The sequence below is a fragment of the Neodiprion pinetum genome, chromosome 5, assembly GCF_021155775.2.
Source record: "Neodiprion pinetum isolate iyNeoPine1 chromosome 5, iyNeoPine1.2, whole genome shotgun sequence".
Classification (NCBI taxonomy): domain Eukaryota; kingdom Metazoa; phylum Arthropoda; class Insecta; order Hymenoptera; family Diprionidae; genus Neodiprion; species Neodiprion pinetum.
Window position 1 is genome coordinate 22,252,883 of NC_060236.1, and position 23,239 is coordinate 22,276,121.

Sequence of the window (23,239 nt, forward strand, 5' to 3'; positions counted from 1 at the left end):
TTAATTCTACTACTTATGCGTGGGAAACATTATTCATTGTGCATTAGAACATCACTATTTCAAACGTACCCAAAAATATTGTTTACCCACGCAATTATTCGCGATTGCAGTTCTTGATTGGTTTGTCGGTTGTTTTATTTCTTTTTTTTTGTTTTGTTTTTCATTGTTTCTTTACTAAAAATAATGAATTATTATTTAAATTGTATCTACACATTAACATATCAATTCTACAGAAGAATTTCCCCTACGCAACTTTACAATTTTTCGTCGTCATCACAAGGATATTTTGCCTGTAGTCGAAAGACATCACCATCACGATTTAAAACAATTATAGGTATTATTAATTATACCGATAATAATAGTAATAATAATTGTCAACGTCGAGGCAAAAGTACACATTATATTCTTATGAGTAACAATAACAATAATAGTAATAATAGTAAATGATTGTTTATACTGCCGTTGTTGCCATTATTATTATTGTTGTTGTTGTTGTTGTTGTTGTTGACGTCATTATCATAATCATCGTCATCATAATTATTGCCGTTGTTATAATAAATTAGAAAAATTACTAATACCTACGCCCTAATATTAATCTTCGTCCGAACCCTTTTGGTAAACAGGGCCAAACTTGTTCATGTACTTGCGAACAAAGTCCTTGGCCTTGTGTTTTACATTTTCGTTGCACTGCAGTTCGTCCACGCTTTTGCAATGCTTCAGTTCTTTGGCGAGCACGAAGTGGGTCAGCTGTGCGAAACGTTAATACAAAAAGTTGGTCATCCTTCAGTAGAAAATAATTCTGACATACGGGAGCAACAGCAAGAAATAGTAGATTAGCTCTTACCTTTCTGGCAAGATGCTTAAAGTCCTCGGTGTTCGTGATTCTACCCTGTTTGCAGTCGTTTTTTCTATAAGGATTTAAAAAGTGTACCATAACGTTCGCCATGTTTACCCTAAATGTGTCCTTGATCTTCCGTTCCAAAGTGACAGACGGGTCGGCCGTTATCGCTTGAATTTTACTCAAGGTATGACTGGTTCGCGAGTGAGATTTCGATTTACCGCCACGTCTGTGCTTCTTCAATTTCTCCACGTGCTCCTTGAGCTTTGCCTTTTCTTTCTGCCGTCTTAACTTCTCTTTTGTTTCCTTGTACTTTTTGTGATCGACGCGCTCATCTTCTCGCCGTGGCTGTTGAACATAGTAATCTACCAGTTTTATACTCTCAACGAGGAAAATATTCGAGGTGTACCTGACTGAATTTCTTCATTCCAGGACATATTGTGGTATATCAAGAGATATGAGCCTTGTATTTTCGTCTTACGCGCAAATTCAGCAGTTTAAGGACACAAAGCAGCAATAAAATTTACCCCCCCCCACAAAAAAATAAGCATTCCACATATTATAGTATGTTAATAGTGAACAGTGTCTAGATTGTCTCAAAATATCTTAAGTCAGTATCGAGAAATCGTGGAAAAACGACTGTTGAGGGATAACTTTTACCGTTAGTTTTCACTTCAACGACCGTATTGCCATGTGAAAAACATAGGCGTCCATAGTTTCTAGACGTGGTACAACATATCGCAGAATGACGAAAATCGATGAGGTACATCGCGGATAGTTCCTTGATATTAGGCGTTGTCACGACTGCGACAGTAATAAAAACAAAAGTGTTCAATCGAATACTAACGCTGATAATCCTCTCCTGAACAAGTCCATCCCTCCTCTTCTTTGGTTCCGAAATGATAATAGAACCCTCGTCAACGGCCGTCGCATCAAATTTCTCCGCGAAATTAGCCTTCAGGGCAACAAGGGCCGACTGATTGCCGGCGGCAGATTCGACGTCCATCTGGCAGGCGGTCTCATCCGCACCAATATCCTCGTCCTCGTCCTCCTCGAGTTCCTCGTCTTCCGCCTCATCGGAAGAGCTACTTTCGTCGCTCGACTCCGAGCTGGATGATGTTTCAGGTAAAGCTGCTAGGTGGTCAGGCGGTGGCGGCAGCCACTGAGAGATCCGCTCGTTAACGTTGTAGTAATAGGTGCGACCCCTCGGATCCTTAGCAGATTTCCACTTCGGCGGCAAGTCGAGCGGCGGGGGCGATGCGTTTTCGGCGTTTTCGAGCCCCTCCGGCATTTTATCACCGGCATAAATATTCGCTGGATCCTGATGAATCCCGACCTGACTAACGGCCGCCGCCGCTGCCGTCGAGCCACCGTTCTGTATCGGTATCAGATTACCGGATATCCTGAGCTGACCATCGGCGAATTGATGATCGTGATGATGCGCTCCGAGGAGGGGCGCATACGCGCCGACGGAATTCAGCTGCTGCTGCTGTTGGGTTTGGGGGAAAACGGCGGGCGGCGGCACTCCGGGCGGTATCAAATGTTGCGTTTGTCCCAATATGCCAGGCTGACCCGCGAGGGGTTGAGATCCTCCAAGGTAGACAGGCGCGCACTGCACCGTCAGGTCAGGGGCATCTGAAAAACAGAGCAACAATTTTTTGCAACAGACACGACCGGACAATCGCATTCCTAGTGTGCGATAGCTCGGTTCATTGGTCATTGGATATTTGAATGAAGGAAATCGGAGCAATTTTTTCCACAAGGAAAAATGTTCAAGTATTGAAAGATACCGAGGAAGAAACGAATACGAATGAACGAAAAAAGGAATTTAAACAATCAAAAAACGTTTAGAAATGAATTATATATTAATAAGTGACAGAGAACTACAACAAATTGAAAACCAAAGGTGGTGTACCAAATTCTAGGAAAGATTAAGGAAAATTCTGAGTGACGTATATTTTTGAAGTCAGGGCTACCGCTATTTTGTAACTGAGAGAGGAGAAATAATCAAAAAATTTATGTCGTATTTCCATGGTCGATGTCTTTCCCAAATTTGACTCCAATCGATATGGTAGGTTGTTGTTCTTGATTCGACATACATAACCCAAAGCAGTAGAAATTTCAAAAGATTCGTGACTTGTCTATACCGAATACTTGATGCATCACTAAAATTTTGTTGAAACCAATCGAGCCATTCTTCTGCAATTCACGAGTACCCTAAATGATTATTGAAAGATTCAAAAATCCGCTATGTGGAATCGGAATTGGTAACAGCTTGGAAAATACAAGTACAACTGGAATCAGTTCACTTTATACTCGCGTCTGAAAAGATTTGCGACATTGTACAAACTCAGTAAACTATTTTGCTAGGTTGAGGATAAAGACCCATCTTTACCCTGTATCGGTGGATAATGTTGCCATTGTCCGAGCGAAGGGTTGAAGAATAGGGGATATCCGGTTTGCGGATCTAGAGCAGCGGTGGTGTGGGGATCCATGCCAAGAGCCAGGCAGCGAGCCTCGTGTTCTTGCCAAGTTTCCTGCTGCTGACGTCGCTGGCGCTCTTCCTCCTCCTTGGCAACTTTCATCGCGAACAACTGTCGTCGTTCGTGTTTCGACATCCTTGGAATTGGCACGAGATTCACCCGCTCCTCGACCCTCTTCTCTTTCCCTCTGCTGCTGTAATCGAAGTCCGGAGACTCCCGGCCTCGTCGTCGATCCGATCGCTTCTCGATGCCCCCACTGTCACTCCGTCCGTATCTGTAGGATCTGAAATTTCAGTTTTTCGCTATCGTATGAGGCACTACTAGCCCTTTCGGGCATAAATCGATCCATTCTATAACTCTTTCTTTATCTTCTATGGGATATTTTACCTCTCATATGAATTGTCTCGCCTGTCCTCTTTCTCCAGATCCTCCTTGTAGCCGCGATCTGTACAAAGTAACCATTGATGTATCGTGCTTGTCTTTTTTTTTTTGCACGTTTCGAGCTCATAAAACAACAATTAAAATTTTTTTTCTGTTATTGGTAGTTAAATACTCTACAAACTACTGGACTGAATGAATCCAGAGTTCAATCAATTCTGAACTGAGAGTTGCGTCGATTGACACAAAAATCATCTAAATCCATACATCCATTTGTCGAGATATGATCATTTTCATTTCTCTTATAATGTTATAAATGTATGAAGTTACAGGAATGAGAAGTTGAAAGTTAACCGTGTCGTACTTTGCACCCTCACAGCGTATCTAGAACCTTGTGCAAATGGTTTTAGCCAAAACGACAAAATAAATACGTCGACGTCGACAACCTTGAACTAATACAAACCTGCTTCTCTCTCATGTTCCTTCATCTGTTCGATCCTTTCCTTCTTGGGTATGCGAAATACCTCCTTGAGATTGGACCATTCGCATAAAAGGCTGTTTGCGAGCTCGGTGAAGGTGGTTTGCTCTTCAAGAGCTTTGGCAACGTCCTCAGGATCGTTTTTAACCTCACTTATAGGTTCAGCAGTCGAGACATCTAATTCCTTCGATCCTTTGCTGGGATCGGAACCCGAAATTACAGGATCAATCATGGCGAGCCTTTCGTTGCTGTCGACGTCGCAACTACTGTCCGGCTCGTCACAATTTAACTTTGGCTTCACCGAGTCTTCTTCTTCCGGCGATCCGCTGGTCGTGGGCGAAGAGTAAAGCTGTTTAGCCCACTTTTCAACAACGGCGAAAATTTTGCTGTCCATTAGCATCGTCTTGTTTGGTATCGGGAGCATGCTCAACGTCCTGAGAATCTCAAGGCGGAAAGTTTGCGCCTCTGACGAGGTGTTTGAACCCACGTCCATCATATAGCTCCATATCAGACGCAGGCCGTGATAGTCGAGGAAGAGACGACGGCATGGCTGCTCTCCGCTCTGTATCAGACGCAGAAGCCGCGTCCTGTGCTCCAATTCTCTGCTGCGCACCATCAACCTGCTGAGTGTCAGTGTATGTGCTCGATTCTTTAGTCCACCCGCACAGAGTTTTTCAATTTCCTCCTCCAGCTGAAAAGCAACAATTACGAAACATTCGCGAAAGAAATGAAGTCACAATCTTCGGACCGTAATTCGAAAGTCGAGATGACGTATTGAGTAAAACAAAAAAGAGTAGAAAAAGTTATGAAAATCACTAACATCCTCATCCTCGGTATAATCGTGTATCTTCTTCTCTTCCTTCTTCTTCTTTGTCACATCTTTTTCAGTCTTCTCCTTCTTCTCAGTTTTCTCCTTCTCCTCATCAGGTCTCTCACCAATCCATCCGCGACAATTTTCGGCTTCGCAGTAACACTTCTGTGCTTCTTTTCTAAACGGTTTTATTTTTTTCTCTACATTATTCGTACATTTATTTCTTTCACAGCAGCAAAGTAACAACAACTTAACACATTAAATATCAGAATCAGTAGATGAATAAAGCAAAAGACCCACCCATATCGTTGAAAGTGATAATCAAAGGTGATTTCTTCTCCTGCAGCGATGAATTGCTTGTTAAAAAAGCCGATCCTCAATTCACCGTTCACTGTCCACTGCGAAGGAAATCGTAAATAAATTCATTACAATCAGCTACTGATAATTTTTAAAAATGAACGTTGCTTGAAAATACCAAATACAAAATAAGAAAAACGTTCTCGAACCTTTTGCGTTTCTGAATTCGGATCACAGCTGTGGTTTATGAAACGGGATATGTTCCCTTTGGCAGTCGCATCGATTATCTGATCAGACTTCAATGCCATGAAATAGTAGTGCCTATTTTTGTCCTTGGAATAGTCTTTCGCGCGGCGACGAAAATCCTTAGGATCGACCACCTCACCCACATACTCCATCAGAAATTCACCCCTGTCATTATATTTTTACAATTTATAATGCACAGAATCGTTGGTCACATTAAACGGTACAAAAATAATAGCAATCAACAAAAAATACAGAGAATGTTTTTAACTTACGATTGGAGATCGGCGATAGCGCGTAAGCCAAAGCCTTTTTTGTCGGTGCGAAAGACTTCGCATTTGGCGTATTCGCAGTTTTGAAACCGTTTGTTGGTACAGCGATTGCCGACAACGCATCTTGGTCCGCTGTAAAGAGCCATTTCGGCATTATAAAAGCGTAACCAATATTATATTTCACGTTTGACTTTGTAATCACGTACCATTCTATCATCAAAAGCCTGTTCAGGCAGTCTTCGCCGCAGCCCAATTCACCCCTAGTTATTTCTTCCTCTGTCAGGAAGCAGTCGCAAACCATACGCTTCGTCTCCTTATTAGTATATCTGAGGATTTAAGCACATAACAAATGGTCAACTAGATGTCTTTTGAACTCGTAAAACATTAACAAATGAAAACTTTGGGTTCTTTTTCCATGACGTTATTTGAATAATTCGAATACTACTAGACCGATCGAATCCAAAATGTAATCAATTTTAGTTATAAAGATCCGCATTAATTGAGTTTAAGATCATCAAAATATGTTGATCCATTCTCAAAATATCGTAAGATAAAAAGTTGATCGCACACACCGAGATTTTTTTATTAATTTACAAGGTGATTATTAGAGTGGGTTCCTGAAATCTCAGGAAAAAAAGTTCGGGTTCGGGACGGGTTTGTATCGAATCGGGTTTTTTGGCGATCCTGGAATGGTTGGGAAACCCAAAATCTGCGGGAAGCCCGGGATTTTTGTAAAACCCGAAGTCTTTGGGAAACTTGAAATTTTTGAGAAGTCTGAAACGTGGGTAACCTGACTTAACTAATATTTATAATATTGGAAAAATATTAAATACTAATAGTGCATCGTATATCTAAACGAAATCGATATTTTCTGTAAAAACTATAGCATCTTTCATCGGGGGATCCGAGAACCCCAAAAATTTCTGAACCCAGACCCGAAACTAGATTTTGTCCAACCTGACCCCACCCAAAGGATTCTGATACCTGCACAGCCCCTAGTGATTATGATAACTGGAAAGATAAAGCTGTACCTAACCTTTTTAATTTCTTTATTATTAAAAAAACTTCGTCGAAGTTGGTCATAGCAAATAATCTTTTCATTGATTTTTTAAAAGGTTGAGACGTTTTGATCGGCTACGCCCAATCATCTTCAGGCAATTTAGTATTATATGCGGACGTGAAAAGATTACTTGCAATTATTGACGATCCTACGAGCTTAACGTGTTATTGCCTCGCCATATCAGGATGAAGTAACAATTATTTTTAATATATAACCACAGTGGTCACTAATTTCAAACTCCTTTTTCAATTTCGATCAAATTGCCAATTATAATGGTAATAATAACACTCATCCAGGGAAATCCAATTGTGCTAGCAGAACTCGAGAACCCAATAAATATTTTGGTTTGCAGCTCTAATCGGGCAAGTCGGGTCCGAGTTTTACCTAGTTTTTTGGGTAGTCATATCCATGTTCTACCGATGATTTGATTGAAATTTTGCAATCTGATCAAAATTAAACAAGTTAAGATTTTTGGATTTGAACCGACAATTTTCTGAATACTTTTTGGATTCTTGAGTCTCGGGAGTTCTGCCCAGAGTACTGGGCCGCCATACCCGAGTTCCGTCGATGATTTCAATAAAATTTGGTAATCCAATCAAAATTCAGAAAGGTACATGACATTTTTGGATTTCAACTGACAGTTTTCGAGGTACTTTTTGGGGGTTTTCGAGTTCCTGTAGTTCCACTCAAAGTTCTAGATTGCCCTACATGATTTCCAGCTTTTTGAAATTTGGCAACCCGATCGAAATTGGAAAAGTTAGGTATAGTTTTTTAGTTCCCAGATCATTTTTTTTCATCACTTTTTCAAATTTTTCTTAGAGTTCCAGGTAGCCCTAGAAAAGATCTTACAAATACTCCAAGACATTTTGCGATCCGATCAAAATGGAAAAAGTTGCGTCGGTTTTTAGGTGCTTGTTTTAGGAAGTCGACCCGCCGAGGGTTGAAATTCTATTTTTACTGCCAAAATTGATAGATCTATTTTTAAAATTTACAAACAACTCTATCACAACTTAAATAGAAGCTAGACCTAAAAAAAAAAAACAACTTATTTTCAAAAATGAGGGTCAAGTTTACATTAGTTTACTAGCCTTATTCCTTTTTTCGAGAGAACAAAAGTAGCAGGAACTTCAAAAAGCAAACTTGTGATTTTCCACTTCCAATTCATAAGTATAACCGCAAGGATAACATTATGAACTAGTACTAAGAAAAACGAAACAAGGATTCCTTCTCACCTTTCGGTTAAATACAAATTCTCCCTCAGATGTTCGAATTGGCTGAGTCTCTCCTCCATCTCCTTATCCTGGGCTTCAAGCACAGTCGGCAGCATGGAATTCTTACCAACGTTCACTTTGCTCGTGACAGCGACGAGACTGAGATCCATGGAAGGGCTGCCGAGCACAAGAGGTAGATTGTTCTCGGTGCTGGCGTCACCCTCCGACTGAAGCTGGTGAACCTTGGTGGCCGATCCACTCCCACCCATTTCAAGCTCGCTCGATCTCCGCCAGCGCGATTTTACCTTGACGGGTTTTGATGTGTCGGACTCGTAGCCGGCGGTGCCTGAAAGCGCAGTCAGAGGTGCAGGTGAATCGAAAAACCCACCAGTTTTGTTCCCGCCGCTTTCCCTGTCCGACTGCGTCTCAGACTGGTTGTCCGAATTGTCCTTGGAGTTGTCCTGCGATAGAGCACCACTGCTAGCGAGCAGCTTCTCTCTTTCCTGGTGCTGAAATACCGCTCTGGACAAATCCAGGTTAGGCTTAGTGACCAAGCCTCGTCCCCTCGACCTGAGAAAAGAAACAAAAAACGTCGTAAGAATGAGAATTAATCGTGGTAAACTGAAAACGAAAAACGTCGCCACCTCCTCACCTCTGTTTCATCAGACCTATAGACCTGATACGGCTGCTGCGTCGAACGCCAGAGCTGTTGGAGCCACTTTCGGATCCTGTCGTATCAGTACTGCCGCTGCGGCTCCTAAACCCAGTCTTTTTCTCCGTGTCGTTCTGTTGATTGGGAATGTTTTTAACATCCGTGAACTCGGGTAGTTTATAGCCCGAGTTACCAGAAATCAGAGTATCGTTGCTGTTCTCGCTGCTGCTTGACATCTTAATGTCCTCTGTGTCCGCTTTGATGTCAATCTCGCTATCGCCTGACGAGGATTCGTCGACTACGTTGTTAGCACTCTTCTCCTTCCCTCCGACTTTTGGCATAGCAACATCGTCGCTGCTTTTTTTCACCTCCAACCTCTGCACAATTTTTTCTTCACTCGAGCACTCAGGTTTGGTCGAACAATGTGGCTTTTCGGTGTCTTCGACTTTCTTCGCGCTTTTATTTATTAAATTATCTGTCCGAATATTTTCACTAGACTGAGCGCAACGATTGGCGTTCAATTCGATTTGAACTTTGTTTTCCGTCGTCGCGTTCAAAATAAAATTATTATCCCTATCTAAATTTATGGGTAAATCCATAGAAATTGCACTTGAATCCACAGAGATGTTGATGTCACCAGGTTCAGGGCTGACTCTGGCATTGTCGGCTGTCCAAACTGTCGAATTTTCTACACAATTTTCACTACGGCAGTTCAAAGACACTTTATTGTCTCGTTCTACTTTGCTAGTTTGTTCGCCATCTCCTTTGACTGAACTTTTTGTCTCGCTTTTGGAGCCTGGCAAGAGGTGATTGAACACTTCCGATAGCTCAGCATCTTTGGTCCCAGTCTCGGCAGATTCTTGGACGGTAATGTTTCCCACACCTTTCTCGATCTCCCGAAACTCGTCAGACTCCTCACGTTCACGCCCACCTTTCTTCGTTTGCTGCAATGCTAGACTATTGGCGATGTACTCCTTGCACGAGAGATTCTGGTCGTCTCTGGCGACGACCATTGATTCCGTTCCGTCCTCGTTCTGAATGACGGTAAACTCAACCACACCGTCACCTTCGAAGTCATGATTATTGACGAGTAGAACTTCCTCCAGCACGACGTTGCCATCCTCCTGGGAGATGGTGTAGCTTTCCTCGACTGCACCATCTTCCACCTCCATTTCCTCGCATATTTCGATCGTCTCCTCTATCACATCCTCCTGCCAGACTACCTCGTTCGAACAATTCTCGTCGACAATAGTGTTCACATCCATTTGCGTCATCTTCGTTTCGGTGTTGCCCTCATGCAGAAACTCGGCTACGAGTTCCTGGCTGTCGCTCGAATCGCTGTCCTTAGTCGACGAGTTGTTGACATGCTGAGGCTGTTCCTTTCCCCCGACTTCGGTTGGGCATCTGTACTTACCAAATTTCTTGTGCTGCACAACCGTCTGATCTATGTTTGAGTTTCCCTCAGATTCGGGCTCCTCAGATTCGTTCTGAGATTTCTGGTGTGGCACATCGCGAACTGTCCCTTCTCCGTTCTCTTTCTTATCCAATTGTTTCTTGGCTATTTGTCGACGTGACTTTCTCACCGCTGTTGGCTTCTCTGACGATGCTGGCCCCGCCGCCGCTGCCGCCGATGTCAATTTCGCCGGAGGTTTGGCATCAGTTTTTCGTCGACGCGCCATATCCGTTGATGAAGTAACACCGCCCCTGCTTGGAATATAATGAACTTGCACTAAGAACAGATCAAGATGTGAGGAATAAAATCGATCTCATCTAAAGACATTTTTCTGCCCTGAAATATCATTTTTTACCTTGTTTCGACCCTGAAAGAGTTTTTGAAGACTGTTGCAACTTTACAGAGTCAGTAATTTGATTTCACTGAGACCAAAACAGTTTCTCTGAGAATTTTGACGGCACTATAGTTCTTTGAACACTTTTCTTGCTCAATGAAATTTCAGTAACCTTCTATAATTTTTTACAAATTATTTACAGACGTTTTCAAGTCATTTGACACTACTAAATTCTTTTAAGATGCCGAAGTTACCTCTGAGGATCAGTCGATAGAACAAAAAATCTACAAATAAAAAAATTCACGAATTACAGACTGATTTAAATAGGTTAAGGTATCTTTGGGCAGTTGCAACAAGTATGTTTTGGATTTTATGGAGCAAACGGAAGCAGAAAATGAACTGTACTATGTGCTGTGACGTCAGGATCTTGACAAACAGTTGAAAACTGAATGTACGTACAAAGCAAGATAATAGAGACGGGCAGAGAGGAAATTAAAAAGTGACGACAATAACAATGATGACCAGAAAATGACAATGATCATAATGACGTTTTAAAGATGCACGTTTGATTTTTAGATAAATAAAAGGAGAACGTAAGATGTCATAAAACCTGTGCAAAGTGCTCAAAATCAGCGGACGTATCGACAAAATCTGAAAAAAAAGCGTCATGACCAAAAAAAAGTGTTACACACGTTGGCGAAAAGTGGTGAGATCGTGTTTTGTTTGATGATACACTGACGCGACGAGGATTTAAGATCGACAAATAACGTCGCTCACCCGAAATCAGCACCTCGCCGTCGTCATCGGGACGATTTGATGGGGCCCATTAGCCGATTGAAGAGACCTAGGTGTCCTCACTAGCCTTCCATGACTCGATCTCCTCGGAACGGAGGAAGCGACAGTCGGGACTCTGTCTGGCAGCTTCGCTAACACGGCATAGATTGACAGATGAATTAACGCTTGGAGGATGAGAACGGACCTGCCTCTGTTTCATGCTTACATATTTCTTATTTCTATTCAGCTTCTCAAGCTATTGCACGTATGAATGCATACATGTTCGTACATACCTGCGTACGTTTCGAAATCCGGGTAAATTGGGGAGGAGGAGAGGAAAACTGGAGTTTGCGATTGAACGATGCTCGGAGCTCTCGAATCTGTGAATGTTTTTACCGGTCCAATCTTCGGAGCGACGATGGCGATTTAGGATGGATGAAATTAAGACACCCGAATCTCCCTATTTACGTCTCTCAGCGACTGGCCTCCTGTGTTCTTTCCATATACCGTTCTCCTTTTACCGTCGTCCACCGCGCTCTTTGCTTGTTGTCGCGACTGGATAGTGGTAGATCTATGGATGGAGTTGCGATCACAGATGCATACCATGCCCGATACGATGTTGCGAACCGTGCGTATAGCAATACAAACTTCTTGCCGTCCTCCGTGAACGCAGGTATAGTTGCCGTTCTATTGCTGTAGTTGTTTCGGTTGTTTCAATGCCGGATCCTCAATCCTCATCCTTGAATAATGAGAAACACAGAGATGGTTCAACCGCATAGACTCTGGTGTAAGAAGATAAGTATGTTCCAGGCGTGTTCTTCTAGCAGAGACACACCTTACCTTTTTACATCAGTCAACGTTTATGGCCGTGTTCGAAAATTGACTGACAGTACTGTCAGCAATCTTTCATCTCTTTTGCGCTTCCAAGTTCGTGGATAGCTCTGACTCTGTCCTAGGGAATTTTCAGTACTGTCAGTCAATTTACGAACACGGCCTATGTATATCATGGACTCTCTATTAACTCTGTAAGTCACTGGTCTCGATATCTAACTGTGATATCAGTATTTATACCTCGCGTTTCATCTCTATATACAAGTCTAATGTTCCGTGGGTAAAGAAAGAAAAAGGTAGCGGCACCTGAGCGCCGTGCAGAGAAGAGGTTATAAAAATCATTGGTGACGTGCCGTATCCGAGTAGGATAAGCATTTACATCGGCAAAACATCATTGTTCAACATGTTCGAAATGGCTGGTAAAAAAGACCAGAAGGACGAAACTGCAGTGAGTATTGAGAATAGAAGGGACAGAGCCACTTTTGGTCGAAAATCTATTTGATCACAGGTTAAATACGACCAGCAATATGGTGATGGTAAATCACAGAAACGGAACACTTGACGTGGTGCAGAGTTGGTTTGATCAGTAACTCGTTCAACGTCTCGAAGGATTCACCCAAAACCTTAATTTACTCGTAATATTCATACAATTTCAAGTGAAAAATTTCCAACTTACGTATCACACATTCTCCTTTCAGCTGATCAAAGTCAACAAGTGGGATGGTTCTGCAGTGAAGAATGCTCTGGACGACGCAGTCAAGGATATACTGACCAGGAAGTACAATTACGTGGAGAATTTCTCGCTACTTGACGGTAGATTGGCACTGTGCGGCATCGCCGTCGGGGTTGCAATGGTTGCTCTTCTCTGGGACTACATGAATCCGTTCCCAGCATCCAAGCCTGTGCTAATTGCCTGCGTGTCGAAGTATTTTGTCGTTATGGGAGTGCTGACATTATACACAACGTACAAGGAAAAGGGGATATTTGTGGTAGCAACTCAAAGGTAGAGAAAGATGAATGATCTCCAGAAAATTAGCAAGCTATGAATTGCACAGGTTTAATTTCTCTCTCTCAATTCGGTTGTTGTAGAGACCCGGCTGGATTCGATCCAGAATTGGTGTGGGAGGCGAGTTCATACCTGAAAAAATATGATGACAAATACAATTTGGTACTTTCGGTAAGGGATGAAAAAGCCGGAACGTCCAACGAGACTTCAGTCACGAATTCCGTGGCCAAATTCATAGACAGCAACGGCGTTATCATTCCAGAACTGGTTGAAACCATGGTCAGTAACTTGCATGATAGTCTGACTGCCAGTCGCAAGGACAAATAAATTTGGTGATAAGTAAGAAATAGAAACAGTCTGGTTCGAGTATAAGACTTTTTTTCTACTTTCTTAAATATGTTTATGTATGTACCTATTTATTAATACTGGCGGCGGAAAGAATCTCTCTTCCTCGCGTGTTCCGTTTTCACTATTTTAACGTAGTTATTCCAAGTAATTTTTTGTTGAATATAATTTAATTGAAACTTTGGTTGAATAGAAACCAACCGTCTTTCAGTCCTCAAAAATAAAAACGCAGAGACAAATTGGTCTCGAGAATGTTTCCACAAAGACCGTGAAAACTACTCTTTGATAAAATCTTAAAATTATAGCAAATTTTGTAAATTAGAATAAATGTAATTGAACTTGGTTATTTCATTTCTTCTAAATTACAGATAAACGAGATAATGAAATAAAGATGTGGTTCTTTATTTCATCCCAATAATGATCGTCTGAGATTTTCGAAGAATGAAAATCTAATCACTGTATTGTTCAGAGTATAAGACGACCCCCAATTTTGAGATAGTATCTTAGAATGTTTGCCACAGTTACCCGCTCATAAAACGTGTGTAAGACTAGGACAATTTTGGCGAGTGCTCTCAACCATAAAAAAACCTCGGCTTATATTCAGAACAATACAGTATTTCCATTTGTTTCATATCATCGAAATGCACAAAGGTGAATTTCTTTTTCTTCATTTTTTTTCTATTTTCATCTGTATATAGTATAAGTAAATAGATCAATTACAAAAGTATAGATCACGATACGAATCGCTAAGCATCTGAATTCCACCATAGAAAAAAAAAAAGAAATAATCTGTATGATGTGGTATGTATGTATACATCAAATCATGATTTATAATTACTCAATTGTTGCAACGGAATATGTATGTACATGCATACATATACCAGCGTTTGATTTTATATAGTTTACAAATGATCCTAGTGTTTTATGCAGTTTGGTTCAACCGTGCGTTGTGTCATCCTCGACAAAATCGGCCGCCTCTTCTCTCGATACGCACTCGACGTGCGACACTTTGTTACGGAATTTAACACCGTAAAATTTATTGGCATGTTCCAGAAGTTCGGGTCTGTAAATGAATCAGACAGTAAATTGAATACATTATAATTTCAAACTCTCAAGTAATAGTTAAATATCTGTATATCAATATTGTCAAGATTAGGATTGTGGATTATAAAGAGGCGAAGAAAATCCCTAACAACAATAAGTACTAGCCTGAATGTCGTAGTGATAAATTGCGCATCGGAGCTCAGTTCATGGATCATGTCTGCGACGGCTTTTCGATGCTGGGCGTCGAGGGCCTGGTCAATCTCGTCGAAGAGATAAAACGGGGCCGGGTCGCATTTTTGTATAGCGAAGATAAGCGCCAGGGCGACTAGCGACTTCTGACCACCCGAGAGTTGATTCATCTCTCGCATTTCGGCTTTGTGGCCGGTAAACGATACCCGAATTCCTACCGAAAATAATGAAGAAGTCGATATTCAATTCTCTATCGTAATAAATTTGAATTATCTTACATTTTCGATGGAAGACAGGTGAAATACATATTTTCTGGACTTACCGACACCAACAAATCGGTCGGAGTCTGCAGATTCTGGAACAGTGTCATCTCCCTCCTCGCCATCCGCTGTCTTCATAACAAGCTGGGCGTGTCCAGAAGGGACGAGCTTCTTGAAAACCTCGCTAAAATACTTGCTGACCTTTAAGCACGAATAAACAATAGTTGTCTCGATATATTTGTTGCTAAGAAAAGTCAGGAATTTCTGAATAAAGGAAACATGACTAGTTGAAACTACCTGTTTGAAGGTGAACTGTATAGCCTCGCACTTGCGCTGCTCCAAGACAAGCATGAGTTCCTTGATCTTTTCATCACCGCGATCCAGTTCCTCCTTACGCTTGACCAATTTCTCCTTTTGATCGCTGAATGACATGAACTGGTCCAGTGCTTTTTTGTTGACGTGACTGAAGAAATTGATGGTAAATATATAAGAAATCTGTAGTAACATCGGATGTCGTTGTTGCATTTGCATTTACCTGTATTTCTTTAAATGATTATTCGCCTTTTCCATTTCTCTGAACAGCTGCTTCGTTGTTAATTTACTCAACTTTCCGAACGCTTCGTGACTCGGCAGAGCACCGAGCTCAGTGATCTTCTGCGTACACTCGGCAATCTTTTGCTGTACGATGTTTTGTTTGCTTGCCAGTTTTTCCAGATCCTTAGCATCTGCCTCGATCTTCTCCTGTGCCTCCTTCTCCGCAACTTTCCACTTCTCGACTTCCGCTGACTCGGCTTTTTGCTGACGAACAGCAATAAAATTTTCTACACATTACTAGTTAGACCAAATTAAAAGACGGGATTTTTTTATTTTGAGGAGAGCCAGCAGAATTAAGAAAAACGTTTGAATGCATCTCACCTTCTTCATGGCGCTAGAAACCTTGTCATTCTGTGCCTTGAAGTCTGAGTTTACTTTAACTAGGCGCTTTTCGATATCCGCGAGCTGCGCCTTGGATGATTCCAACTGACGCTGACGATCTTCGACGGAGATTTCCTGCAGTGCTTGAACCAGCTCGTCTTTACGCCGCACCAAGTTATTCGTCAGCAGATTCTCGAGTTTATTTTTGTCCGCCTCAAGCCGCATTCTCTTGGCGAACGCCTCTTTGTTTTCTTTAGTCAGACGTCTGATGTCATCGTTCAGCGTATCGACCTGGGAAAATTAAATAAATAAATTAAAGTCGCCTGATAACAGTTGATGAACGTGAAAAAAAAAGTAGGGTAGTGCATTTTTTTTTTCACCTGGTGCTGATCAGCGACTGACAACTGAGCCATCAACTCCTGGTGCAGCTCACTCTCCAGGCCCTCCTTGGTAGCAGTCATCGCCTCGAGATTAGAGGTGCACTGAGCCAAGCTGCGCTCCTTGGGCGTTCTGTATCTCTCGATAGCGCTGAGTTCCTCCTTCATCAGTCGTATCTCTGCCTTCATTTTATCGAAAATGTCTCTGAATAATGATTTACAGCAAAAAATCAAACCCCATTCTTTAATTTAGCGCCAATTAATTAAATTCTGGAGAATTTCCGAGAGCCGATGAAAATGCGCGATTAAAAACTGACTTAGCCTTGCTGTTCTTAGTCTCCGTTCTCTGCATCTCGCTGACGTAGGAGCTGATGCTTTGTTCAGTGGTCCTGAGCTCATCTTTCAGCGTCGACATCTGTTCCTCAAGCGTGCTGATCTGCGTCATGAGTTCTGACCTGGTCTTTTGGATCTCGAGACGAGATCTGGACGAGTTGAAGTAGCCACCGGTCAGAGAACCCTTTGAAGACACCTGATCACCCTCCAAAGTCACACAGTCCAGTCCAGATGTTCGTGCCAGGCTCGTCGCCGCCTCCAGGTTTCGACAGATCAAAGTCTTTCCAAATATGTATCTGTTCAATGAGAATCAATGTGAAATGTATACGAATAAAAGTAGCCAAACAAACACATCGATTTGTATTTATCTCTCGGATAAAATAGCTTACCGCAAAGCACGATCGTATTTGGGATCGTAGTTGAGCTTTGATATCATTGGTATGGCATCGCTCGTCTGAGGATAATCGATGACTTTGACGTGGAGGCGATTCAGAGGCATGAAAGTCACCTCACCAGGCAACTGCTGGTTGTTCATTTCCTTCAGTATCTTAGTACCGAATTTGTCCGTTTCGACAATATGGTGAAACAGTCGATTACCGGCGGTCACTTCAACCGCAGTGTAGATGCTCTTGTCGCAGTCAAAGTTTTCGATCACAGGGCCGTAGTAGCTGCTCACTTCGTGCGCCATGTCTCGGCGTTCCCTGATCATTCACAAAATCAGCTCGAAATTAGTTTTACTTTTTCTTTCTTACGCATCGACAGGAAACATCTTGATACATTTTCGACTCACCGAAACGTGTCCAACACTTTGCGAACGCTGTCCCTGCCATTCAGGATTGGTTTTCCAGCCATGGAACGAAGACTTTGATCGGCCTTCGCAAGGTCTTCCTTCAGTCCCGAAAGATTTAACTGAAGAACGCTTTCCTGGCGGTATCTGGTAAGAAATTTCGAATGATCAGGGAATAGTCAGAAGTCTAAAAATCACTCGACGCACTCACTGTTCCTTCCGTGTAGCCTGGCATTGATCCTTGGCCTTGGTAAGGTCATAATACTGCTTGTTGTGTTCATCGATCGAGGCCCTTTGACGCTCCATTTCACGCGTATGATCCTCAATCTTCTTCTCGAGTGCGATCTGCTTCTCGGCGTCCCTCTTCAGGTCCTCGCTTATCTTTGCCTGGTGATCCTGCTTGTCTTTGATCTGCTTGGTAAGCTGCTTGAGTTCGTCCTGAATCCACTTGTCTCTTTCTGCCTGAACAGTACAAAGAAAGAAAAAAAACAGATTGAAATCACATAGTCAAGAACAAAAAGAAGCCAGAATTACCAAGTCAAGAAAGAAAAAGGACGGATTTCTCAAGGTAGAAGTGCGAAAAAGAATCTGTTTACCCTGTTTGTAAACTGAGCGCCTCTGCCTTGTTTCGCGTAAAGCTCCTTCCGCTTTTGCTCCTTCAGCGCGAGTTCACGCGTACATTCTTCTTCAACGCCTTTCATTTGCTCGTACTGGAAAGTATTGCGACAACATATGATAGAAAAGTATTCCTACATTTCTAGTGATGAATAAAAAAAAAACACAGTTGATACCTGAGGCTTTATCTTCTCGAGCTCCTCTTCCCTCCCAGCAATGTTTATTTTTAACTTCTCCAGCTCTTGCTCCGCTCTTTTTCTGCTGTCATTGTCACCCTTAACCTCCTCGAGCAGATCGTTGATCGTCAACGTGAGCTTGGTCTTCTCCTTGAGGAGCTGCTGCTGCTCAGCACTGGAATAAAACATCAGCAGTGACGCCAGTTTTATAATTAGCCTCAGAAAACGCAGTACAAAAGGACAAAACAGAAGCTTAGATTCACCTGAGCGTGTCGCGTTCCTCCTTGGCGGAACTCACCTCCTTCTTGGCCTCCTTGAGCCGCTTGGCTGCCGAACGCACAGCCTCCTGGGCAGCCTTCGCATCGGCTCCAAGTTTGGCTTGCATAGCACCGCTGTTAGCGCGTGACTCTTCCAAGTCTTCCAGCTTTTTCTTACTTTCCTTCAGCTCGCGTTCGTGGATTGTGTACTCCAGACACCGCCGCTGTTTGTCCCAGCGTTGGTACTCCTTCAGCTCCTCCTTTTCCTCCTCCAATGTCTTCAAACGCTCCTCTGTAAGGTTACAAGTGTGTGAAATCATGAGATTGTACCACCTTTGGGGAATGTATAACTACAATCGAATCATCTCACCTATGGTTCGCAAAAAGTCTTCTATTTTCTCAAGCTTTCCTTCAGTCTCTTTAAGGATCGCCTTTGACTCCTCGCGTCTATCGTCGTAGACTCGAGTGCCGGCCACTTCTCTGAGCAATTTCAACCGCTGCGAGTCTGGGGCCGTTGCCATTTGGTTGATCTGATGAAAGTCAAGGAAACAATCGATTTCAGAGAATGAAATTATATTAGTCATTCCTATAAAATTCTGTATACACAATAATATCGAATGTAGTTAGTATCATTCGGATTATTTGACATTTAGCAAAATACAAAATATACAAAACTTATTATTGGCGCATACCTTTCCCTGCTTGACGATGTAATATGGATTGGACCTGGAAAATCCAGCCGATTCGAGCAAATTCATGACGTCGCTTCGCGTCACTATTTTCTTGTTCAGAAAGTACTGATCTTTTTTCGACCCGATCATTCGCCTGAGATAAACCTCATCCTTGTCGATCTGTAAAGACAGTGAAGCCAAAAATTAAACAGATATTTCTGCAAAACAACTTCGTATCTGGATGATAAATTAACCAGAGAATAAAAAACAACCAACTGCCAACGTAATGATCGTTATCTTGTTTCAATATAAATTTTAGAAAACTGTGCAGCCTTGTGTGCTCCAAGGTATAAGCCAGGAAGCGTTAACCTTGCTGATGTGGTATAATAAAACCCACCGGAAGACGTCCATCCGAGTTGTCAAAGATAATTTCGACATAAGCAGAGATGACGCGTGGACCCGTGCCTTCGTGAAGAAGGGCTTGACGCTGCTCAGGCCGAAGGTGGGAGAATTCGTCGCTAAGCACAAACTGGATAGCGTAGAAAAAGTTGCTCTTGCCCGATCCATTCCTGCCGACTTGAACAAGTGAAAATGTATAAAAGGGCTGACAGAATCATGAAATCTGAAAGACAAAACTAAAGGTACGGAAAGAAGAATATCTCTACTCACCGACCACATTGTGCCTCGGATCGAAGGGCACTACAACGGTCTGTTCTCGATAGGATTTGAAACCTTGTATGATAACCTAGAAGAAAATGCAACGTTATCATTCAGGATGATTTTCGAAATGACTGCAGCGAGATTTGAGGGCGGCTTACCTGTTTGATGTACATGTTAGTCTGCGAGCTGGACGATCGTTGGGTCCGGTTAGCTCACACAGTGTATTCAGAGTGACGTTTGATACCCATCACAACGACGGGTCGACGCCACACGAAAACGGCGCGTCCGGGCGTTATTCTACCGGCTTATTTTTAGTGAGGGTTTTTTACGCTTCGGGGTATTAATCGGGCTCCCAAAAATCGTGTTTAGAGCGTACTTTTAACACAGAGAAATAACAAACACGGTGCGTGGACACACTCAGGTTTGCCAACTGTTAACCATTTCGGCGGGAGCGCTGAAAACTGCGTCGCCTCCGATAATGCACGAAGGTTCCCGAACGATACCAAACCATAGGCTTAAAGTAGCTGCGCGTTCTATGCACCACCCAGGCATTGAAATCGTGCAGTCTATCACTGATGAAGCACCGCAACCCCCTGACACACGCTGCTAAATGTGGTTCGCAAAATGTCCTTCGATTCTGCCGCTAATTTCCACCACTAGTGGCGCTAGTAGTGACCTAAGGAGCTTGCGCGATGCTTGCGCGCGGTCAGCAAGGGCAGCGAGCGTGTCAGAAGTCTACTAGCGCCACGTAAAGGAACTAAAAAACGGGGACAAGACGCGTACAAATTTTTAGTATACGAGCAGTGGTGAGTGTCAGGGGCATGATGCACCGTACCTTGGTGGCCATCTTGCGTTAACCTATGGGATTTTTTGGAGCTAACGGATTATTTCGGCACACATTCTACTTCAAGTGACCATTGAACATTGAATAACCGTGCACAAATGACAAGTTTGAGTTTATTGCGAAAACAGTGGAGTGTTTTTGCATTTTTGCATTAATTGAGAATAAAATAATACAGAATGCCGTACGCTAATCAGCCTTCGGTTCATATAACCGATCTCACAGAAGAGAACGTTAAATTTCAGGTAGAAGACACCGAACTAAGGTAAAAAAACAAAATCCTAACCTAACTCGACGTGTTTTAATCAAAACGATCTTCTTATAAACTCGCTGTATTTTTCAAATTTTTCGGAAAAATTTATGATGTAGCTGTAAAAGTTTGCCTTAAAAAATTTTATTCGCCATTTTTGCCACCTGCTTTTTCAGTCGCTTGACAAAACAGACTAGCGTTCAATCTCATTATAACCTCGTATGTTCTGTGGTGCAGCGTAGCCAACAGCATGAGGCGAGTGTTTATTGCCGAAACTCCGACAATGGCCATAGACTGGATACAGCTTGAAGCGAATTCAACAGTTTTAAGCGACGAGTTTCTTGCACATAGGATTGGAATGATACCGTTGATCAGTGACGACGTGAGATCGATTTATTTTTGAAACCATTTCTTGCTAAGAAAGAACAATAGTTCTACTGCCTGTTCATTTGTTTTCGTAGGTGGTTGACAGAATTTTATACACAAGGGACTGTCAGTGTATGGATTTCTGCCCTGACTGCAGTGTCGAATTCACACTGGATGTCAAGTGCGCAGAGGATCAAACTAGACATGTGACAACAGCCGATCTGAAATCCAGTGACCCCAGAGTGCTGCCAGTTACTTCGAGACACAGAGAAGACGATGCAAGCGAATATGGAGAGACAGATGGTTGGTTTACAGTTTTCATGACCACTCTGTTTAGTTTGTAGCATTAATAAGTTGCTTTGATATCATAAATTATTCCTACACAATGTTTTTATCCTTTCGTTTGTAGAAATACTCATCGTCAAACTGCGAAAAGGCCAGGAACTAAAGCTGAGAGCTTATGCAAAAAAGGGATTTGGAAAAGAACACGCCAAGTGGAACCCCACTGCTGGTGTCAGCTTTGAATATGATCCAGACAATGCGATGCGTCATACATTGTTTCCCAAGCCCGATGAGTGGCCAAAGTCGGAATATACTGAGCTCGATGAAGATCAGTGTAAGAGTAATTAAATGAAGAAAATTTTAACTTACTTCAAACAATTTGTGCATCTACACGCAGTTCTTATTTTTTTGTATGTACAGATGAAGCGCCGTTCAACTGGGAAGCGAAGCCTAACAAGTATTATTTCAATGTCGAAAGCAGCGGTGCTCTGAAGCCCGAAAATATTGTCATGATGGGTATAGTTGCCCTGAAAAACAAATTGTCTAATCTGCAGACACAGCTGAGCCACGAAGTACAAAATGACGCACTTAGCATTCATCACTAAATATCTGTAATAATTTATCCCCACAAGCACTCAAACTATCGATTTAATAAAAATAATAATAATAACAATAAAAATCATAGTAACTGTTGTTCTATTTTTTCTTTTATAGTTCAGAATTTATACCGAAACAATAATACCGTAGCGTATATGAGATGGCGTTTCATCCTCTATGGATGTGAAATACTGTTTACTTATCTTGGTACAATTTAGCGATGGCCACTAAGGCAAAAATGATTAAGTCCAAAATATAATCTAACGCATCTCGATTGAATCAGTAAAAATTAATCGATTATGTCGTATTTTCTGAAACGGTGCATTTGAAGTCAAAATTCGTAAAGTTTGGTATGTAGTCTTGAAAGCGAAAAAGTTTTTTTGATAATTCATCGTTTTATTTCAAACATTTAAAAATTATTAAAATAAGGAACTTCGTTCCAAAATTTATAAAGTAGAAGAGATATAAAAAAAATTTTGATACAAAACCTGAAGTCGTCTCATCTTTAAAAAATAGCTGTTTAATGTAACGAGCTTCCTTGTCTGGGTTCAAAGCAAACATTCTTTCGTTGTTCACATGAATTAAGTATCTGTATCCAACCATTTTGAACTTGAAAACCTTGAGCGTTTGCTGGCTCAGTCTCTTCCATTATTTTTACCAAATCGAAGGGTTTTGCATTTAGAGAGGTCTGCCTGCTAACAGCTTTCAAAGCTTTTATAACATCTGCCTTTTTCAGATTGATTGCACAATCAAACAGAATATACATACATACGTAGGTTCCATATCCTGTAGAAATTTTTTGTAAAACTATTGCCCGCAAGTACAGTCAAATTTGCTGTCATTTGTACTTTGTACCATTTTCGGTACATGGGTGGTTATTTCCCTGATGCGATAATAATGCATAATTGTGGTAAATCAAGTACAAATCCACCTGAAGAGCTCTGAGTTTCGCCGGAGCAATACGAGCCGCGTGCTAACAAGACAGTGCAAGACAGCAACGAAGTTGTTCGGAGCGCAGTGGTCTGTACTCTGATTTGTCTATAATTAGGAGGCAAGTATAAAGCATATCTTTATAAGTCTATGGTATAAAGCACTGCCGTTACCTCTGGTACCTATGAGCATGACCACTAGATGGCGGCACCCTAGGCCCGCC

At 42.0% G+C, this 23,239-nt stretch overlaps 4 protein-coding genes across 9 annotated transcripts; 2 read left to right on the plus strand and 2 right to left on the minus strand.

The window, feature by feature from the left end:
• Positions 1–19: 19 nt before the first annotated feature.
• Positions 20–11,911, minus strand: Set2 (SET domain containing 2). 4 transcript variants are annotated; one of them, XM_046627286.2, is made up of 15 exons: positions 11,578–11,911; positions 11,288–11,431; positions 8,724–10,427; positions 8,093–8,641; positions 6,007–6,126; positions 5,804–5,932; positions 5,495–5,696; positions 5,289–5,386; positions 4,998–5,166; positions 4,163–4,868; positions 3,709–3,766; positions 3,234–3,604; positions 1,686–2,473; positions 845–1,186; positions 20–747 (listed from the first exon to the last, which is right to left on the minus strand). In XM_046627286.2, the coding sequence occupies exons 3-15, from the start codon at positions 10,400–10,402 to the stop codon at positions 592–594; spliced, it is 5,367 nt and encodes a 1,788-aa protein (XP_046483242.1). In that variant the 5' UTR covers positions 10,403–10,427; positions 11,288–11,431; positions 11,578–11,911; the 3' UTR covers positions 20–591. The 4 variants fall into 4 exon arrangements, with proteins under 4 accessions (XP_046483242.1, XP_068992454.1, XP_046483241.1 ...); XM_069136353.1 differs by having other exon boundaries at positions 3,234–3,595; positions 11,288–11,436; XM_046627285.2 differs by having other exon boundaries at positions 11,288–11,436.
• Positions 11,912–12,385: 474 nt separating this feature from the next.
• Spase25 (Signal peptidase complex subunit Spase25) lies at positions 12,386–13,650 on the plus strand. Its single transcript, XM_046627319.2, has 3 exons — positions 12,386–12,563; positions 12,814–13,118; positions 13,205–13,650. The coding sequence occupies exons 1-3, from the start codon at positions 12,519–12,521 to the stop codon at positions 13,446–13,448; spliced, it is 594 nt and encodes a 197-aa protein (XP_046483275.1). The 5' UTR covers positions 12,386–12,518; the 3' UTR covers positions 13,449–13,650.
• On the minus strand, positions 13,632–20,243 carry SMC3 (structural maintenance of chromosomes 3). Of its 2 annotated transcripts, XM_046627301.2 has the most exons (19): positions 19,909–20,220; positions 19,760–19,835; positions 19,488–19,666; positions 19,112–19,270; positions 18,790–18,949; positions 18,426–18,711; positions 18,163–18,337; positions 17,968–18,081; positions 17,583–17,833; positions 17,375–17,518; positions 16,974–17,285; positions 16,569–16,880; positions 16,255–16,456; positions 15,875–16,165; positions 15,495–15,757; positions 15,257–15,422; positions 15,022–15,160; positions 14,676–14,913; positions 13,632–14,529 (listed from the first exon to the last, which is right to left on the minus strand). In XM_046627301.2, exons 1-19 carry the CDS (start codon positions 19,921–19,923, stop codon positions 14,403–14,405), a joined length of 3,609 nt encoding a protein of 1,202 aa, XP_046483257.1. In that variant the 5' UTR covers positions 19,924–20,220; the 3' UTR covers positions 13,632–14,402. The 2 variants fall into 2 exon arrangements, 1 of the variants encoding a protein (XP_046483257.1); XR_006883417.2 differs by lacking the exons at positions 13,632–14,529; positions 14,676–14,913; positions 15,022–15,160 and having other exon boundaries at positions 15,286–15,422; positions 15,495–15,780; positions 19,909–20,243.
• A 315-nt stretch (positions 20,244–20,558) lies between these two features.
• Positions 20,559–22,165, plus strand: RpII33 (RNA polymerase III subunit RpII33). 2 transcript variants are annotated; one of them, XM_046627314.2, is made up of 5 exons: positions 20,559–20,856; positions 21,084–21,223; positions 21,303–21,510; positions 21,617–21,823; positions 21,910–22,165. In XM_046627314.2, exons 2-5 carry the CDS (start codon positions 21,092–21,094, stop codon positions 22,092–22,094), a joined length of 732 nt encoding a protein of 243 aa, XP_046483270.1. In that variant the 5' UTR covers positions 20,559–20,856; positions 21,084–21,091; the 3' UTR covers positions 22,095–22,165. The 2 variants fall into 2 exon arrangements, with proteins under 2 accessions (XP_046483270.1, XP_046483269.1); XM_046627313.2 differs by having other exon boundaries at positions 20,560–20,856; positions 21,079–21,223.
• Positions 22,166–23,239: the final 1,074 nt, after the last annotated feature.

What these genes read in the sequence shown, in the direction of transcription:
- SMC3 (XM_046627301.2), bottom strand. An exon ending in CAGGCTACACGGAAGGAACA is followed by an intron (nt 17,519 to 17,582) that starts GTGAGTGCGTCG and finishes ATTTCTTACCAG; the next exon opens with ATACCGCCAGGAAAGCGTTC. An exon ending in AAAGTGTTGGACACGTTTCG is followed by an intron (nt 17,286 to 17,374) that starts GTGAGTCGAAAA and finishes GTGAATGATCAG; the next exon opens with GGAACGCCGAGACATGGCGC.
- Spase25 (XM_046627319.2), top strand. Translation starts at nt 12,519, where the DNA reads ATGTTCGAAATGGCTGGTAAAAAAGACCAGAAGGACGAAACTGCA. An exon ending in ACCAGAAGGACGAAACTGCA is followed by an intron (nt 12,564 to 12,813) that starts GTGAGTATTGAG and finishes TTCTCCTTTCAG; the next exon opens with CTGATCAAAGTCAACAAGTG. An exon ending in TTTGTGGTAGCAACTCAAAG is followed by an intron (nt 13,119 to 13,204) that starts GTAGAGAAAGAT and finishes CGGTTGTTGTAG; the next exon opens with AGACCCGGCTGGATTCGATC.
- Set2 (XM_046627286.2), bottom strand. Translation starts at nt 10,402, where the DNA reads ATGGCGCGTCGACGAAAAACTGATGCCAAACCTCCGGCGAAATTGACA. An exon ending in AGGCTTTTGATGATAGAATG is followed by an intron (nt 5,933 to 6,006) that starts GTACGTGATTAC and finishes GGCTCTTTACAG; the next exon opens with CGGACCAAGATGCGTTGTCG. An exon ending in CGAGACAATTCATATGAGAG is followed by an intron (nt 3,605 to 3,708) that starts GTAAAATATCCC and finishes CTGAAATTTCAG; the next exon opens with ATCCTACAGATACGGACGGA.
- RpII33 (XM_046627313.2), top strand. Translation starts at nt 20,771, where the DNA reads ATGCCGTACGCTAATCAGCCTTCGGTTCATATAACCGATCTCACAGAA. An exon ending in GTAGAAGACACCGAACTAAG is followed by an intron (nt 20,857 to 21,078) that starts GTAAAAAAACAA and finishes TCTGTGGTGCAG; the next exon opens with CGTAGCCAACAGCATGAGGC. An exon ending in CGAATATGGAGAGACAGATG is followed by an intron (nt 21,511 to 21,616) that starts GTTGGTTTACAG and finishes TTTCGTTTGTAG; the next exon opens with AAATACTCATCGTCAAACTG.